We start from the raw sequence: 18,547 nt of genomic DNA on the forward strand, positions 1-18,547 counted from the left end.
ATGAAGAATAACAAGAAGATGGAGGAGGAGGAGCAGGACTCGTACCTATGTTGAGGCAACAAAGCATTTAGTTAGTGGCTAAAAACCTACATGATTTAAATTCAATCTTGTTACAGATGTGAAAACAATTTTATATTTCTCATTATTAAAATGTTACAGATGGCAATTAATGAAATCTATTCATCAAATGACAAATTATGAGAGCTAACTAAACAAAGAGTAGTCCTGGTTATACTAACAATCACTTGTTCATTTCTCTCATAATCATAACACTTTGTTTAAATAATGTATTTTCTTAATGTGAGACGATGATTGGTAGTTTTAATGATTCATAGATCACTGGCTAAATAACTTGTTTAATCGCAAAAATGTATTTGTTCAAGTAGGCCCACCCGGCATGCCCGGAGACATCCATGTCAACAAAGCAATTGAAAATTGACAATCATACCATGATACATGAATAAAATAAAATTTGTTCACTGATTGTCATAATTGTTAATATTAGACAGATCAAGACAGATCAAGACGGACCAATTTGCGACAAAAGCTTCAAATCATTAATATTTTTTTCAATGTATTATGTGTGACAACTGATTGACGGCAATTTCCATCATCACGTTCAAGGATAGTAAGGTTAATAATATTTCCTCTTTCGTTTTTAATTATTTGTATCACTACTTTATCATCAAAATTAACTTTAAGTTATAAGTATCCTTTGAAGTAATTGTGCTAAGTAATAGAAGGAAGGCACATTCCTCCTCTTCCAGTGTTTTTTAGATGTTGCTTGATCCTATACCTGTATATGCTGGATCAGGAATGGTCTTTATAATGTTTATATTCAGTTTTGGGGCGTGTTGAATGTCATTTCTTTTTTCCCCATCCTGTCGAGGTAATCGAAATACGTCAGTAAATATTAAGACTTATATGACAAACATTCGTGTTGAGCAAACGTGGTTTTTCAGTTTTCACTGTAATGGGTTTCAATTGCTGCATTTTGTTGCAAGAGTATTGTTTTTTTTTTATATTACACCCGTATTAGTCAAGCCTATTCTATTCTATTCTTTTAGTTCTTGTGTATGCAAGTTGGCGTATATGCCTTATTGTACTATAGTACATGCTACAAGAAGTCTGGCCACTGCCTAGAAACAGTCTGGCCACTCGCGAGATGCGAGATGCCAGGCCCTTTCTAGAGAGTTGCCAAATTTGATTTACCGGGTGGCCAGACTGTATCTAGTGAGTCAGCGAGCTCCCACCATCCACCTACTCTTACACACCAACTTTACACGCAAAAAGAAAAAACACACACACAGCGTCTTTGAAATGTTTTAATTTGATTGGATGACGATGACAACTGAACAGAACATTCACACACACTCACACACCTACCCTCAAACACATTAAAGTACATGCACACACAACTTCACACATAGGGAAATTCGTGACGCACACCCTCACACACACGCACTCCCATTTACTATACCACATACACAATTATCTCAGCAACTCCTATACCTTAATTAACATTAAAACACGTGAAAAGCCATACGAAAGTAAGTTATAGTTCGTACAAAATATATTTCAGGTCGTACGAACACCCCCCCCCCCCCGCCCACACTTCCACCCCCATAATCACTGATGGACTCAAAATTCATACCTTCACAAATTCTTTTCCGAAAAATAATACAATAACACACTCCATGTCTCTTGATATGTATTCCTTTCAATCATGTTTCAAGCAGGTATAAAAATCAGAAAATTCATTATTCTAAAATGAAAGACAATACAATATACACCTAACTAAGATCTCTAACTACGTAATTTGTATATTCTTTTGGTAGAAAATATGAGCTTCGTTATATGAATAATACGAATATACTCAATGTAATATATTTTTATATAAGACAGTCATAACTAGAGACTTAAAATTCCAAGAACCTTTCAATTCTGTATCATTACTTACAAATTAATGCGAGCATACTACTTACTATAAAATATGTTGGTATCTTTGTCTACTAATTTTAGATCGACCTAATAGTCATGGCTATGAGATCTAAACAGGCGACAATCATGATAACAACGTCGAAATGTTCGTCAAAATTTAATGATAAAAAACACCAATCTGATAGATTAAGATTTGAGGCCCGAGTAGTCACAACACCGATTCCATCATCATTTTAATGAAACCTACTGAAATATAGCATGTATAACCATACTCTTTGTATCACAATCATAATACCGATATTCAAAGTATATAGTAAAAATGCCGGTCTTGACATGTTGAAATATTGGATGATCATAATTATCTAAGATCATGTTTTTTTATTGACATATACAAGATAACATAGAATGTCTAAACTACAAGTATTACACCGTTTAGATAATATTCGAAGATATGTTTTCCTTAATATATGTGAATATACGAGATTATGATAATCTGTTGATATAAATACATTTACACATAACGCCACCTTAATAAGCTGTAATTCAACTGTAATTATTTTTATTTTGCAATCCATATGAATTCACATATAAAATTGTACCACATCTTTGCAAAGATTGTACCTAGTAGACATGAAATTTACACCAATATAATAACACAAAAAGGATTCCTATTAATTGCAATTTGATATTGTATCGAATTTCGTACTACGATCAACAGGGGGGTGATCTTCACCCACGACGTCAGTCAGCATAAGTTTGCAACATATTAATGCACATATATATATTTTTAATGATGATATTTCCCATGATGGCTTATAGCAAATGCAGGGGAACAAGTTGGTAGAACTTTAAAACGTGGCTAAGAATATATTCGAAGCACCCTACAATGGTCGTTTGGGTGTATTAGTTGCCAAGAGTCTATGGGGCTTTTAATTTTAACATGGGGGGGGGGGGGCAAGACGGTCTAACGAAGATGTTGACACGGGGGCAATATGATCTAAAGAAGATATTGACACAGGAGAGGGCAATACGATCTAAAAAAAAGATGCTGACATGGGGTGAGGGCAAGACAATCTTAAGGAGATGTTGACACGGGGGGGGGGCAATATGATCTAAAGAAGATTTTGACATGGGGACAAGACCGTCTAAATAAAATGCTAAAATGGGGGGGGGAAGAATACGATCTAAATAAAATGTTGACATAAGGAGGCAAGACAAACTAAGGGAGATGATGAAACGGAGGGGGGGGGGGGCATACTCCCAAAAACTACTACTCTCATGTTGTAATATCAAATGAATTATGATATTATCCCTCCTGCCAAATACCATGGATTTCTACTGTAAAAGTAAATTAATTTCAATGACATTTGCATAGATATAATGATGAGCACAGACAGTAGCATAAAAGGGGTATTTCTCACGTGAACCTTATAAACTTATATCCTTAAAAAATGTTAAAAAATTATAATCTATACATGTTAAGCTTAATTGATTTCTAGATTGTACTTTAGGCTTCAAAGAGTTTTAACATGACAGAATCGTATCACGATCATTTGCATATGCACGCTAGATATCATAAAGGATACAAAAAATCCCCGTCCATCTCGATGTGTATTCGTGTAAAAATAATGTTCTTTAATGAGATACTTAAGCAATACAAGATACCTTGCAAACTCGCATGCAAAATATTCTTCTTTAATATCGAATCTATTACCCAAACAAATATGCATTCTTAAATCATGAACTAACATAAATCATATGGTGTATAAAATCACCCTTCCACCAAGGAACATGCCAACTTTCGTTACCACCATGATAAAATCATGGGTAAAACAATGAATCTTTCACCATTGACCGAAAATGAACTTTGGCCATGATCATGTGACCTAAGACAGATGTAAACAATCATTCACACTTGATTACCTTTATGTCTATGTTTCATGAAACTTTCTTAGTTATGATGCCAATTCAACAAATACCCTCGACATGGCCAAAGTTCATTGACCTGAAATGACCTTTGATTTTGGTCATGTGACCTGAAATGAGCACAGGATATCTAGCAAAAAGTGGCGCCTATAGTCTCGCTCTGCTATGCAGGTGATACAAATATTGTACGAAGCTTTACATGCTGTATACAAATTATTGAAATACAGTAATTATAAGATCGATTCAACCTTGCCCCCAAGTTACATGATTTAAAGGATTGCGTATAACATTGATAAACAAAACACAGAATGATATAAGTAGTGCATAATCATTCATTTCACTTTACCATTTTAAATCAATGGCCTTCATATTCATGAATGTACTAGTATTGGATGAAAATTGTTGGTTTACACGAGGTTATTCCAGGAGATCTTACCGCGTAATGAGTAGGTGATTAGGCTTTGTCGGCGATAATGGAAGATCGAATAAGAAGGTAAGTCTATGACATTGATAAAACTGATGATGTCCTTGATACAACAAAAGCCATGGAAACGATGAAAAAGCCAGCTTCGGTTCTGAGTGCCGAGTCTAATGATGAAAATAATGAATAGATAGACGATTTTAATACATTAAATGGAATATAATGCATTCATATTTCATCATAGACATAATTTTATATACAAAAAAGCTATATATGTATTTTATCATACAGCGTTACAACAAATCTCTGAAGGAACTTTCAATCAATGGATTGTATGGCAAATCTAAGTCCGAATCTGTCTTTAATATGAATTCAAATTGGATAAATTGATACTAGTTATATTTTACATATATGAGCCATTGTTTTATATGTTTGACTCTACCACACTGTAAAAAAAATACTGGGTAAAATTTTTACCACTACGATGGTAATTATGTGTCCAACCAATTTGGGGCAATATTTTACCCAATGCGGGAAACATATTGTCCAGTAATGTTGAAAAAAATAATTAATTACTTTAGAATGGGCAAAGTTTTCATTACACTGGATGCATAAAAATGCCCAAAAGAAATGCCAAATGTTGGTTGGACACATAATTACCCTCATGGAACACTTTTACCCAATATTTTATAGTGCAGTTACATAATAGTCTTGTAAAAATATGAATGTAGAAAGAATTTGGAAAATATACATAATATAAATGAACCATTTTATTCAAATTAATAAGCTCTATTGATTTATTTCAATATTCTTAAATAGATTTGGCACATTCAAGCAACACTTTAAAAGGTTTATTCACAGACAAGGTGCACTATCATTGGAAATTTACAATATCAATATTGAATTTGAATACTTTCATGGAATATTAGGTTGATAATCAGTGTATATGAATTTAGCATGGGTAATCGTATGCATTTGTTAAGATGAAACAACCAAACAATGATAACTAAACTATAAAGATATGCCTACCAGGGTCCCGTAACACAAAGGTTAGCGATTGATCGTATGCCTAATTTTTACGATTGATTGTACATTGTAGTCAATGCAATCAATCGTAGAAAACTGTTCTACGATCATAGCTAAGCTTTGTGTTACGGGCCCCAGAAGTCTCTTTCCCCTTCTTCTTTTTCGTGTTTATCTTCTTCATTAACCCCCTTTCTCTGTATCATACTCTCTCTCTCCCTCTCCCTCCAACCCCTGCCTTCGCTTACCATTCATATTTTTTAATCATCATATAATAAAGAATTTGTAAATAGTGTTATTATTTGAGTCTGTCATGATTTATTTATGATGAGGTATTAATGTATTAGAGTCTCTCGACAGACCAAAAAAAATGATAATGCATAGGCCTAAATAAAATGTAACGGAATTAAAACGGAGAATGCATGCTTATGTATCAATAATGTTTAGTTGTATGGAAAAACAATACTGCACTGATGTCGACCAATGACGTCATACTATTCAAGTGGAGGGGGATAAAACAATAGATCACCCCCCTTGAACAATAGTTTTAAGAAACAAATCAACACACATGATGTATTACAATCGATAAAATATCATGTAAAACAACAAGTGGAATGAAATGTGAAAAGTGGATGGAATTATCACTCCAGGTTATAATTCAATCAAAAGGTGATAAATGTGAAAGAATGATAAATTACCATCACTTTACCATTATTTGACTTGTGTATAATACGTGGATGGCACTAAAAGTTGTCATTAATTCTCACTACTGCAACATTCTTCTATCAATTAAGAACAAAATAATAACAATAAAGTACTATGTTTATCCATCTGTCCATTTGACCTCCAAACATTTCTTTCAAGTTTATCACCATCTGCACCCCGTAACACAAAGGTCAACGATTAATCGCTAAATAAAATGGCCTATCAATACCATCGTTGCATGCCCATTTTCACAGTTGACTGACAAGGGACCAATTAGAATTGTTCTTTCATTTTAGCGAATAATCGCCAAATTTTGTGTTACGAGGCCCTGATCTCGTGTGTTTGTTATCAATTTAGCGTGCGTGTGTGGGTGTGGGGGAGAGAGATGGTGGCAGGAGGCTGGTTGCGTGTGTGTGAGTGTTTCTCTTAATATTGAGCTTTTCAATGATTATTTTGAACGAATAATACAACAGGGTTTGCTGAAGACCATTTATTGAAAACAATATAATCAATGACATAAACACCAATTAAATAATGTTCAGATAACCTATAGTGACGAATCAAACAAGGTCAGGCAATATTCTCCATCAAATGAATATCAACCATTTCCTGTCAACTAAAATTGACATTCCTTCTTTTCAGAGTGTCAGAGATAATTCTAAATTGTTTTGATATTTACTAAGTATATGCACAACCAGGTGATGAATAAAGCACTCCCGATGGATTAATAAAAATATAATTCACGCACTTTTCAATATTTTTGAGGAAATATTTTCCGAAATAATTTCAATTTTTTTACTGAATATGAAATATACTCACATGATAAATAATATCTCTTATTTGGCCTAGATACTTACTTTTGATGACATCATAGAAGGCAATAGTTCCTGCAATGTTATTTGTAACGATGAGAAAATCCTTCCCGGTAGGGCTCTTCTCGTTATGAATAAATCTGAAAGATATTTTTTTTAAATAAAGATTTAAGCAGATAGAGTACTTTAGTCTTCTTCGCTCGTCTTGCCAAATCGTACAATGCTTTGATTTTAATGTAAACTTTTAAAGTACATGTACTTCTAATTTGGTATCAAACTTGCAACTTGAAACATCGCGCGACGATACATTCGATAACTATAATCATAAAGTAACAACAAATATAGGAAAATATTACTTATTTTCGAAATCGTACAGGATTAATATCAAACTTTAAAGCCTCGTATTTATAAATCCAGTGTTCCAATACTCTTCAAAACCATCTGCAATACCACGAGTGAAACTTTCACTCTAAAAAATGAAGTGCTTATTTAGCACTTACAGAGCTGCACTTCTGCTTCAGAATTTGAACTGGAAAATCAGCATTCCGAAGTGTAGTCACTATACAAGTTCCTTAAAAGTATTAAAATAACATTTTATCCTTTCATTTAAAAGTGTTTATTTTCTTATTTTCAAAACAAAATTCAGGTTTACTGTACTTTAAATCTGACTTACTTTATATCTTCCGGATCTAGGTCACCCACGTTTTTATCTTCTAGGAGTTGATCGTATGTTTTGTTAGTGCCACCGGCTCGATAGAAGCTATCGAACTCTGGTATCGCTGACCCGGAAGGAAATGTAAAGATAGCAATGGCGGACAGCCGTTCGATTCCCACGAACAGCAACCTGGTGCCATCCACTTCAGCGAATGCTAAGGATTCACATTCTGGACCCTATAAGATCAATGATAATAAGTGAGAAATAATAAGGAAATTTGGAAGGAAATCAATGTAAGAACATTTACAAAAATCAGTTTATTCACATGCATGCTGCTCAAATTGAACTTAAAATTAAAATTCGAATTTAAATTCAAATTTGACTTCCAATTCAAATTTAAGTTCAAATTCAAATCCAAATTAATTTTTTCAAATTCAGATTCGAATTCAAAGTCGAATTCGAATTCGAAATTTAACTCAAATTCAATAATAAGTTGTGAGAGCTGTTCGATAATGACTTTACGAAAAAAATGGATTTTCAAATATCCAAAAATGAATTTCAAATATCCATAAATGTGATACATTCATTTCCACTTTATAATGATATTGATATTCACTTGGCTAAGGATGAAACACGTGAGTATTTGCAATTGGCAAATCTTTACTGTTTATGTAATACCTCATCTCAATAGTTTTACTAGAGTATTAGCGAAATGAAAGAGCGTTGCACTAAATACTATCGGTCAAACAGTTTATTACATCAATAGGCATAGGTTTTTTTTAAGATAAGTTAGAAGAACAAAGAACTAATGTGCGCATATTGTTTTGAAGGATTAAATTTTAATCTATATTAACGACTTTTTTAACCTACATATACTGATGTCGTGACTAAGAACGAATCTTTCATTCTGATAGTGAATTGTTTTTTATATGACAAAAAAATACAAAGTGGGCGTACCGTCACTTCCTTGGTGATGTGCTATCACATCACCTCTGACAACACAGTTTCTCACGCCTAGCGGTAATTGTTTGATTAAAGGCGTAGGTTATTACTAATTTGACTCTTGAAAATCTAAACTGCAAGGTCCCACTCGTCACCTGTATCTGTGATATATTATAAAAATTAAGCCCCCCCCCCCAAAAAAAAAAAAAAAAAAAAAAAAAAAAAAAACCTCGGGCCCAAATATCATTAATTAGTGTTTTTAAAAGGTTAAGTATGAAATGACTGAAAACACCATCTTAATTCCATCGCATACCCTAACATGTGCTATATATCAAAAGGATATTTAAATAATAATTTTCCAGATATTCTTTTGAAGTGTTTGTTCATCCAGACAAACAATATTGAATACAACATGAAGCAAAGTTCATGTTTTTTATCATATTTTACCTTATCCTGTATCCATCTATCTAGGCAAGTTTCTTTTTAAATATTTTTAATTTTTTTAAGCACTGTGTCATTATGCAATTGATTATATATTCATGTACTTGTTTTGTAAAATATTCTGCAATTCAGCCTTTGGCTGCGAATGAATTTTCAATAAACCATTACCATACTATTATTTATTATTGTTATTTCTTTTTATAATTTTTTTTGGGGGGGCTAATAAGACCTTTATAATATTAACATATGCCTTTTTAAAGGTAACTTACATAATCATCGGAGCGGGTATCTGCAGCGCCTTCAGGCGTAGCGGAGAGCGGTTTTGTGTCTGTATTGAAAACGTTCGTCAACTCGCGCGATGATTCCACTTCTATGACGTCACCACTATCATAAACCAATGACAGATCACTAGCCTTCCGGATCGATATACTCCGGGCACCGAAGAAATGTAACTGATCGATTTTTCCAAATCTCGAAGCATTGATGCCTTCGTATTGGGTAAATTTCAACCGACCTAATCAAAAAAATAAAAAGAGAATACTATCAAGAATAATCGTCTAATAATGACAAAGTAAATGTGCTTTGACATGAGAGCGACGTCTACAATCGGCCGATGACGGTTTAATACTGTCTTCACCGCTGTATAGTGACATATAAATAGCGGTCATGGCGGTTGTATTACGGTAATACTACGGTTGAGAACTGTCAAAATGGCCACTCAACCGGAACTAGGGAGTTTTGAATCGGCGATATACGGAGGATTCAAAACAGAGTAAATGTATTGAAAATGCCCGTCAAATGACAAAAGACAGCAGGGAGGTCTTTGTCGAAAATTGGTGAACCGGAACAGCAGTTTCGTCCTATAAGGTTCAGGATTGACGAAAAATTGCCAATATGTCGTTTGTCCAGTGTCGAGAACGAAAACTGCTGTTTTGATTCACCAATCTTCTACAAATACTGCAATGTTGCTCTTTGTCATGACGGGCATTTGACAATACATTTTCTTTGTTTTTTTAATCCTCCGTACGTTGCTGAGCGAAACTCCCTTCTAACGGTAATTACCGACACTCATTTAGTTTAGGACTGCCTCCTGTATTAAAGTCATAAGCATCCTGATCACTCTGGTGATGTTCTATAAAGATTCGAAGCTGTAAATTTACACTTGACTCTGTAAAATTCTTGTGAGCCAATTATTCTTAATTTCATAGCATCACCTTAATTTCAAAAACACATATTGCCTAAATACTAAATACCTAGTGATCAGCAATGCATAGTGTGATTTTGCCACTATTTGGAAATACTGCAATATTCATATGCAACATCAGCCAAGCTTTGTTCTTGCCATTAAAACTGATTGACAACACACGTTACTTGAATGCTGTATAATGGCACCAAACAACCCCACAGACAGTTTCAAATCATGTGCTCTGCATCTACATATCAACATTTCTAGTTTCTTATGGTCCAGCGGTGCCACCTGGTTTTAGACTTACCTAGCTTTGATGTATCATTCAGGGCAGATATAAGGGGAGATTCACCCCAGACCAGTCCATCTGAATATATGAAGCAATGACAACAGGCAAAGTGAATTAAGCAACAACAACAAAACTCATCCGTTACGGTGCCAGACCTCTATAATGATGGTGCGGGGTTTATGATTGATTTTTTTTAGGGAACTCATCGTTAATACTCTGCCCCCAAGAGATGATATTAAATAACATAATGATAAGTAAATAATCTTATTCATAGAAAAACTCTATTAGGAACTATGATATTTCATCAAAATGGTATTAAAAAATAGAGAAGGTTGTTCATGAAGAGGAGTCTTAAATAAAAGTAGAATGCAATTATTAAAAGAAAGGCAGTCAGAAACGATAAGCATTTCAACCATAATTTGGATTGCAAGACAGAGCCTTCAGTAATAAGTGAGGGCCATTTTTTTCATTATTGAAATCCTAGCCTTTTCCATTCTGAACATGTTGAATGAAAGCAAATATTTTTTTTACCATCTACAAGCGACTTCCCGCGTTTTTCTTCAGTCCACGTCGGATATTCCACGCTACCGCCCTCATTGGCCGTTGCTATATATCCAGTCCCGTCGACGTCAAAGTATCTGATAGCATCTGGCTGATATAGACTGTAGATATCATAATTACGAAATACAATCCCTGCACAAGCAACAAATAGGAAATGATGATCGTTGAAATGTGAATTACAATGATCAAGGCACGTCTAACAACTTAGATGACTGGTGCAGGGATGTACATATTTCAAATAAAAATCTGACCCATCGACTGCTTCCAATGCGAGGCATGTGAGAATAAAAAATAATATTGCTTGGGCAGTGTGTTTAGAAAGGATTTCGCTTTCAGGGTAAAGGTAAATAAAGGGCTCGTCCGAACAAAAGGCTTATGAGTATCTTTTATCAATTTTCGAATCTTATTCAAATTAGCAATATTTTGCAGAACGATGGCATATTGATAGTCAATTTAAGCAATGATCCAGCATATTTTCGGATATCCTCCGTTAAAATTTGACACATAAAACAACGCTTCTGCCAACAAATCTCTATTGTAATTTTTTGATAAAAAAGAATCTATATGTATTTAAAAGAGTTTTTCTTCTTTTTATAGAAATGATTGTAAACAATACTAATATTCCGTTCGTGTACCCTCTATATAGCGTATAATTATAATTTAACGTCTTTACGCGTTTAAAAGGGACTTGGATATATATTTTTTTCATTTATGTATCTTACCAAGGTAATAGTTGTCATAAAGTTACCAACGATATTACGAGCATCTGCTACATGTTTTCAATGCTGAATCAGATTCGAAAATTGTTCTGGTTCTCATCAACTACAGTTGAAATATTTGCGTAATTTGTCTATATTTCTTAGGGTAATATGAAAATCAGGCTCATTTTGTTGAAACCCAATGGGAAATTTTCAGCATCTGTTTAACCACCAGAACATCAAGACCCAGTCATTGGCAAAGGCATATCTACTGAACTTCTTCCTGGAACAGCCAATGTGCAATAATAACATTTCAAATTTATACTGTTTTATTTACGAATTACGTCCTAATTTGTACCTTAATTTTACTCAATTAATACGAGCTTTCAATGTTTATTCTGGAGGATAATCTACTCTTTTACAATCTTCAGAACTAAAAAAATGATTGATTTTAATAGTGTCTTACCGCCGTCTCTATTACTAGCATCCAGATTAAGGTTTTTCCACGACTTGGCTCCAAGACTGTAGATTTCCTTTATTCTCTCTTCAACAATGTTGATCACTGCGATGGCATTATTTTCCTTGATACAAAATATATTGTTAAAATATCGTATTAAATAGGTCACACATTTCCAGAATACAGTAAGTATAGTTAATAGTTAATATAGTTTTACAATCCAGTGTGAAATGCACTGGTCTCAGTTATTCCTTGACGCAATGACGTATGAGATTGACAGTCACAAGACATAACTGACGTACCCATGGTACTTGTGGGGTTTTAGGGAGATTCTGCTTAAATATTTCACATCGTTCTTCTCCCCATAATTCAGAAGTGCCTATTTTGATAATTTAATAATGAAAAATCAAGACGGAACTTAGGAAGATTTGAATTTTACAAATGTGTTACAAAATGTATTATGATTTCTTTTATTCTTCCCTGTCTTCCCTCGCACAGTATATCCAACACCTCTCAAATTGACGCAATGAGGTATGAGATTGACAGTCACAAGACATAACTGACGTACCCATGGTACTTGTGGGGTTTTAGGGAGATTCTGCTTAAATATTTCACATCGTTCTTCTCCCCATAATTCAGAAGTGCCTATTTTGATAATTTAATAATGAAAAATCAAGACGGAACTTAGGAAGATTTGAATTTTACAAATGTGTTACAAAATGTATTATGATTTCTTTTATTCTTCCCTGTCTTCCCTCGCACAGTATATCCAACACCTCTCAAATTGTTCTATCATCGATCATTGGGCCATTATAAGGTATCATTGAAATCAATGAAAGGAAGTGTGTCGAGGCTGAAACATATTGTTTTGAGACTTAACATAGAATAACAAGCTTGCTAAACATCTACATTATCCATATCTGATAAGAATAATACACACAAGATACAAAATGAGTGTAGGGGAATGACTTACTTGTAGTGCTATGTATGCCGTTGAGTCATCCGAACTAATGGCAACATACTCCGGCTCCAGATTTTGGGAGAAGGTAGAATTTTTGAATGGATATCGGACTCCTCTGGCTTCGTATTCAGCTGCTCTGTGTCAGGTTTAAAGGAATATAACTTATGATATTGAGGCAAATTATAAAAGGCATATTTATCATAATCATAATGGGTTACAAGGCACATGCATTGGTGTATCTAGGGAGGGGGAGTTATAGGGTTTCGGGGAGTTTTTGGGATTCGGTTTACCTCTGCCATTTTTACCTGGCACCTTTATCGGAGTTTAACCCCACATTGGGCTCCCTAAAAATAAAAAGGAGAGGGGGCAAAACTCCAACACCCCTTCCCTGTTTACAATCAACGGGAGGGGGTCGACGCAGTACGCCGCAGCTCATCGCAATTGGGTCAAACGAATTGGTCAAACATCCTATTCTACCTAGTTTCCACTGTCACGATTTGCGCCAAGATTGAAATAGTGATCTTTAATCTTTGATTTATCGTATAGTGGTCGTATCAGATCGTATAAGATCATGTTGGATCAGTCGTGGCAATCGTATTGATCGTATAAATATTTTGAATGGTTCAAAAAAATTTGCGATCACTTACGAAAGGCCAATCTTGGCGTTCGCAAGGGATCGCACGGCAATGGGAACGAAGTATTAGCAAGAAAGCTAGATCCGCTAATGACACATTCATATCGGGTCAAAAGGGTACCGCATTTCAATTCTTAGTTTCACAGTCTATTAAAATTAACGTTAATTCATTTTCTCTGTCAACATTTTTATTTCGTTTTCTTCTTGTTAATTACCCCGATTCCTATCCTCTTCAACAGTTTCCGTCACCCTTCCCCTTACTTTGTTCAGTTAGATGCATGGGTGGGAATCCCAGGGGGACAGGGGGACGTGTCCCCCCTACCAAAAATAGTAGGGGGACACAATATCAAACGTCCACCTATTAACTATATTTTTGGTCTTTTATGATGGAGAAAAATACATCACTTTACAATCGAAATAATACATGTATTTTGGACTAAATAATCTTACATTTAGGTGAAAACCTAATTATTCGGATATTTCATTTTTATTTCGAAAGACAATTTGAAACAAATCCCGGGTGAATAGGTCTTCTACATTTACTCGTTACATATTCTCACAGAGCGCTTCAGTGCTCTCTTTAAAAAAATATATAGTTTGAACAGCTTTCGAGTAAATGTGTCTATATCTTGTTCGTACTCGATATCTTTTCTTACATAGTGCGCTTTACCACTCGCAAAATACCAGAATATAATATACAAATTGTCACGTCTTCTACCATTGACAACCGAATCCAATCCATCAACAATCTTCCATTTTCGCGGCAATATTTTTTCGAACATTTCAAAAACATGAACCTATAGGCTAACATTCTTGCAACCTAAAATAGCTTCGCCAAATTTGTCACGTTTGTACTTGGGTTGCCCGGGTTATTGAACTAACACCACAAACAGTTCAAAAAGTCGTTTATATTCTGAAGAAGCATCTGTCCTATGATGATTGCTTTGGCTTCATATCTGCCTTCCTTTGAGCATGGACCTACTTGTATTGCTTAATGTTCATTGACTTTCAATATGTGTCGGATGTCATGACACCTGAAACCATAAGCCTTTCTATTTTTTATGAAGAATAAACATCAAATGATGAAATCCCTGCACCTTGACTTCGCCTTTAGGATGACAGTTTCGAATTCTATGTCTTTCAATTCTTCAAGTGGGTAACACATGGATATTTTGTTTTGACTGTCTTGAACCCTGATACTTTCGATTGAGAATATTTTTATTTCAAACTATATCTCTCGAAGTCTTTTGTGCTTTTTGGAATGGTCCCGAACAAGATATTTAACACTTGAGATCTTTTCTCCGCAGATGGAATTCGATAAAGAAATATAGACGAGATTTTATCACGAAATGACAGTCTAGACCACTGGCACGCAAATGGAGGCTTGTGGGCCAAGGCAAATACGCTGCAAAAACGCCGGTGTTAATTCAAAACAGGCCTGGTATCTATATCGGATACGACGGAGAAGTGTTGAAACAACACCAGTTAAGAATTAAACCGATATTGCTTGTCTAATGAACACGAATTGGTATTAAATGCCTATCTGGTGTTAACCTAACGCCAAACCGATGTTGTTTCAACGCTTCCCTGGTGTTTTCTGATATAGATACCGGGCTGGTGTTAAATTAACATCAGCCCGGTGTTGCAGTGAATATAAAGATTCATGCACATCGCTCTGTAACAAAATTATACGGTGTAAGGGGGGGGGCGTGGCCTAAAGCTGTATGCCGAGTCAGTTATCATCTTCTGCCATCTTTAACGCACTAAGATTATGTTTATTAATGTTTCCACACTTCAAATTAAATGGAAAACGAATCGTCCCGTTAAGCTCTTAATCTCAAAGTTTTACACATCGTTTAACGTTATTGCTTATAAATGTATATTCTTGCCTAGCAGTGCTTTAATACATATTATGATTTGAAGTCTTAACCGATAACTGAGGTGATGAATTTAAAAAGAATAGTTGCACTTAAAAGAACATCTAAGAACATTTACGTTCAACGATATAATTATTTCGATGTTAATACCATGAATATCGAGGTCAGCACAGTAGTCAATTACCGTACCGTTCGTTGAAGGATGTGAAGTTGAGGTTGTTGATCCTATACCCATCGCTGCTTTCACTATCGAGCTTTATGATGGAAACAATCGCTTCGGGATCGATGAACTCGCCAGGAACATCTGTCTCGCCGTATTCGCCCTCGTTGACGACCACGATGGTATGGCAATCCTTTGTGAAGTAAAGCATATCTGGTACGCTGCCAACTATAAAAAAAAAAAAAAAGCAAATGTCGACATACTATGAGAAACACGCATATTGTCGATATAATATGGCAACCATTTAACACCTGGGTGGAGAGTGACGGTGGATAACTGCCACTGTAGCATAACTTCATTGCAATATTATTCCCATAAAACTGAGTTTGATATTATTTACGAACAAAACAAAATCCAGTATAAACATGATTTAGATTTAGAATTATGACAATTTTCGAAAACTTAATGACCATGATTTGGTGTTTTATTTATTCGTTTTCATTTAATGGTTCTTCCCTGTATGCTGCTGCTAGACCTACAAAACAGACTTATTGGGAGCGTTTCATGAAAGGACTTGTCGGACGTTTTATCCGACAGTTGCCACAGTAACAGTGCCTCTCAGCCAATCAGAATCAAGGGAAGTTGTCAGAGCTGACAACTTGTCAGACAAAAATGTTGATGAAACGCTCACCAGGGGAGTGTTTCATCAACATTTTCATCCGACAAGTTGTCAGATCTGACATCTTTCTCTGATGTTGATTGGCTGAGAGGTACTGTTACTATGGTAACTGTCGGATAAAATGGGACTTGTCGGATAAAATGTCCGACAAGTCCTTTCATGAAACACCCCCCTGATCGACAACAGTCATTACGTCATTTCCTTTGACATTATTGATTGGTTAGGTGTTGGTTTCGTCGGTGCGACTGTAGCATTAGGTCAAGGTATAGTGACAACAACAAAACGATATCCAGGAAGATCTATATAAGCTATTTTGTTATTTTCAATGACATATCATTGATCATTTAGGGGTTGTTTTCGTTGGTATGGCTGTATCATCAGTGAAAAAGGGCGTGGCTCACCTGGGATCTCCAAGTATTCAGTCCAGTTCCTGCTGGTCATGTTGTAGGTGTGCAGGAGATGGAGGGTTCCCTGGGCGTTTTTGTGGGCAATGCCGTTCTCCAGGTAGCCGACGATGTCACCACAAACCTCGATATCATTCACCGACGATCTGACGGGGCGGGAGTGGATGATGGCCGGGTTGGCCGCATCGGTGATGTTGGCTATTTGGACGTAGGTGTCGCCTTGTGGATAGGTCATTTAAAAAAAAAAAAAAAAAAACCTTTTTATTGATTATGGAAACCAATTTTTCGGGTTGCGTAAAGTGTTCCATGTAGGTCATGGTACTGGGATATCCGACTTACCGCCACTTGTAGGTATGGCCTTTTGGTTGATTCATTAAAAATGAAGGAAAATGCTGAATCTAACATCATTCCGAACAGGGGATGCGTAAAGTGTTTCATGTATATAGGTTATGATGCCTTTTTATTATTCATATTCTATGTGACCTTACACAAAATACTGTTGCTATCAATATTATTGAACGACTATCCAAGGCTTCATCCCGACAAGGTCCAGACCACCTACTAAAAAATCCCGGGATCGTTATTTCAAAATATTTGCCCGAGCACAGGGATAAGTGTCCCAATTATACAGATTACATTTCTGGAGAAAAAAAAAACACTTGTTGCTTTGAAAGATAATGAAAGTATAATTGTTTTGGATCATATTGATTAAGGTTTTTTTTATTGATACGTGGACTTTATCGTAAAATAAGTCACCTCTCCTCTGTGTGTGTCGGTGTGTGTGCACTCGTTGTGTACGAAGTCAATGGGAGTAGAAAGAAGTCACCAGCGCTGACGAAATAAACGGCAATGAATGGACTGGTGACTTAAACCAGGATGATGCCGATACGGCCTTTCTTTAATAAGCTGAGTTTATGATCTAAGAATAAAGTGGAAAGGTAAATGTGTCTTACCTGCTATGTATAGTAAATGAGCCTTATAATCATAGCTGCTCTGTTCTGACGGCCCTTTCACGAGACCGTAGAGTCCTTCCCCAGTCGTTGAGTTAAATTCATATGGTACATAAAGCACTGAAATAGGTCTCAAGGTGAACCGAGCCGCTGACAAGGAGACTGTTAGTAAGACTAACCACATTGAAGCACAAATGTTTCTTATATGTCTTTGTAAGATATGATCCATGGTTATGAACCGCTTCGATATATCTTAGAGATTCAAAAGTTATTTAAGGCAGTATTCGAAGGTGTGGTATCTATCATCTACCGCTGTTGAGTCGATCCGTCAGCTTGTCACCAGTACCGGTTTAGTTCCTAGAAGGAAGAAACGTGAAATCGATATAAAGGTCAAAGAAGTGAATCTATCAAGATTAATTTCAAGGGTGGGTTATGGCCTATCGGTTTCGTCAAAGTAGCGATGGTTCTGTATCGTCCGACAAAAAGCAACATAGGTGCCGTGGCCGAGTGGTCTAAGGCGCCTGGCTATACATGGAATGTCCGGGGTTCGATCCCCGGCCGCGGCACCTATGCCGTGAGCAAGGCATTTAATCTACAATGCTCTTTTATCCTGCTTTTAAATAAATGGATATGCTATATGCATTATTGGTAACTAGGTGTGCACTTGTTTAAAAAAAAACATAATGTGGGGTTGGAAATAATACAGTCTATGGTGAAATAAATGTTCGACAAAAAATGGGAATAGAGTACCGAAATGTGACGTCAGTTGCCATGGTGTAATGGCGGGCTGGTTCTAAACAGAGTCGCACCTGACGATCGTCTGTA

General features: G+C 35.6%; 1 protein-coding gene across 1 annotated transcript in view; it reads right to left on the reverse strand.

Annotated features, from left to right (window-relative positions):
- Positions 1-1,694: 1,694 nt before the first annotated feature.
- LOC129276572 (mesenchyme-specific cell surface glycoprotein-like) overlaps positions 1,695-18,547 on the reverse strand; it is a 31,807-nt gene continuing 14,954 nt past the window's right edge. The window contains exons 3-13 of the mRNA XM_064109473.1: positions 17,726-18,079; positions 16,770-16,991; positions 15,719-15,917; positions 13,031-13,154; positions 12,067-12,181; positions 10,873-11,034; positions 10,360-10,419; positions 9,136-9,380; positions 7,502-7,719; positions 6,874-6,968; positions 1,695-4,455 (exon numbers count right to left, since the gene is read on the reverse strand). Coding sequence (XP_063965543.1) covers positions 4,367-4,455; positions 6,874-6,968; positions 7,502-7,719; positions 9,136-9,380; positions 10,360-10,419; positions 10,873-11,034; positions 12,067-12,181; positions 13,031-13,154; positions 15,719-15,917; positions 16,770-16,991; positions 17,726-17,951 — 1,755 coding nt within the window. The 5' untranslated portion in view covers positions 17,952-18,079 and the 3' untranslated portion in view covers positions 1,695-4,366. The remainder of the gene's footprint in view (positions 4,456-6,873; positions 6,969-7,501; positions 7,720-9,135; positions 9,381-10,359; positions 10,420-10,872; positions 11,035-12,066; positions 12,182-13,030; positions 13,155-15,718; positions 15,918-16,769; positions 16,992-17,725; positions 18,080-18,547) is intronic.

This window comes from Lytechinus pictus, chromosome 14 (genome assembly GCF_037042905.1).
Source record: "Lytechinus pictus isolate F3 Inbred chromosome 14, Lp3.0, whole genome shotgun sequence".
Taxonomy (NCBI): domain Eukaryota; kingdom Metazoa; phylum Echinodermata; class Echinoidea; order Temnopleuroida; family Toxopneustidae; genus Lytechinus; species Lytechinus pictus.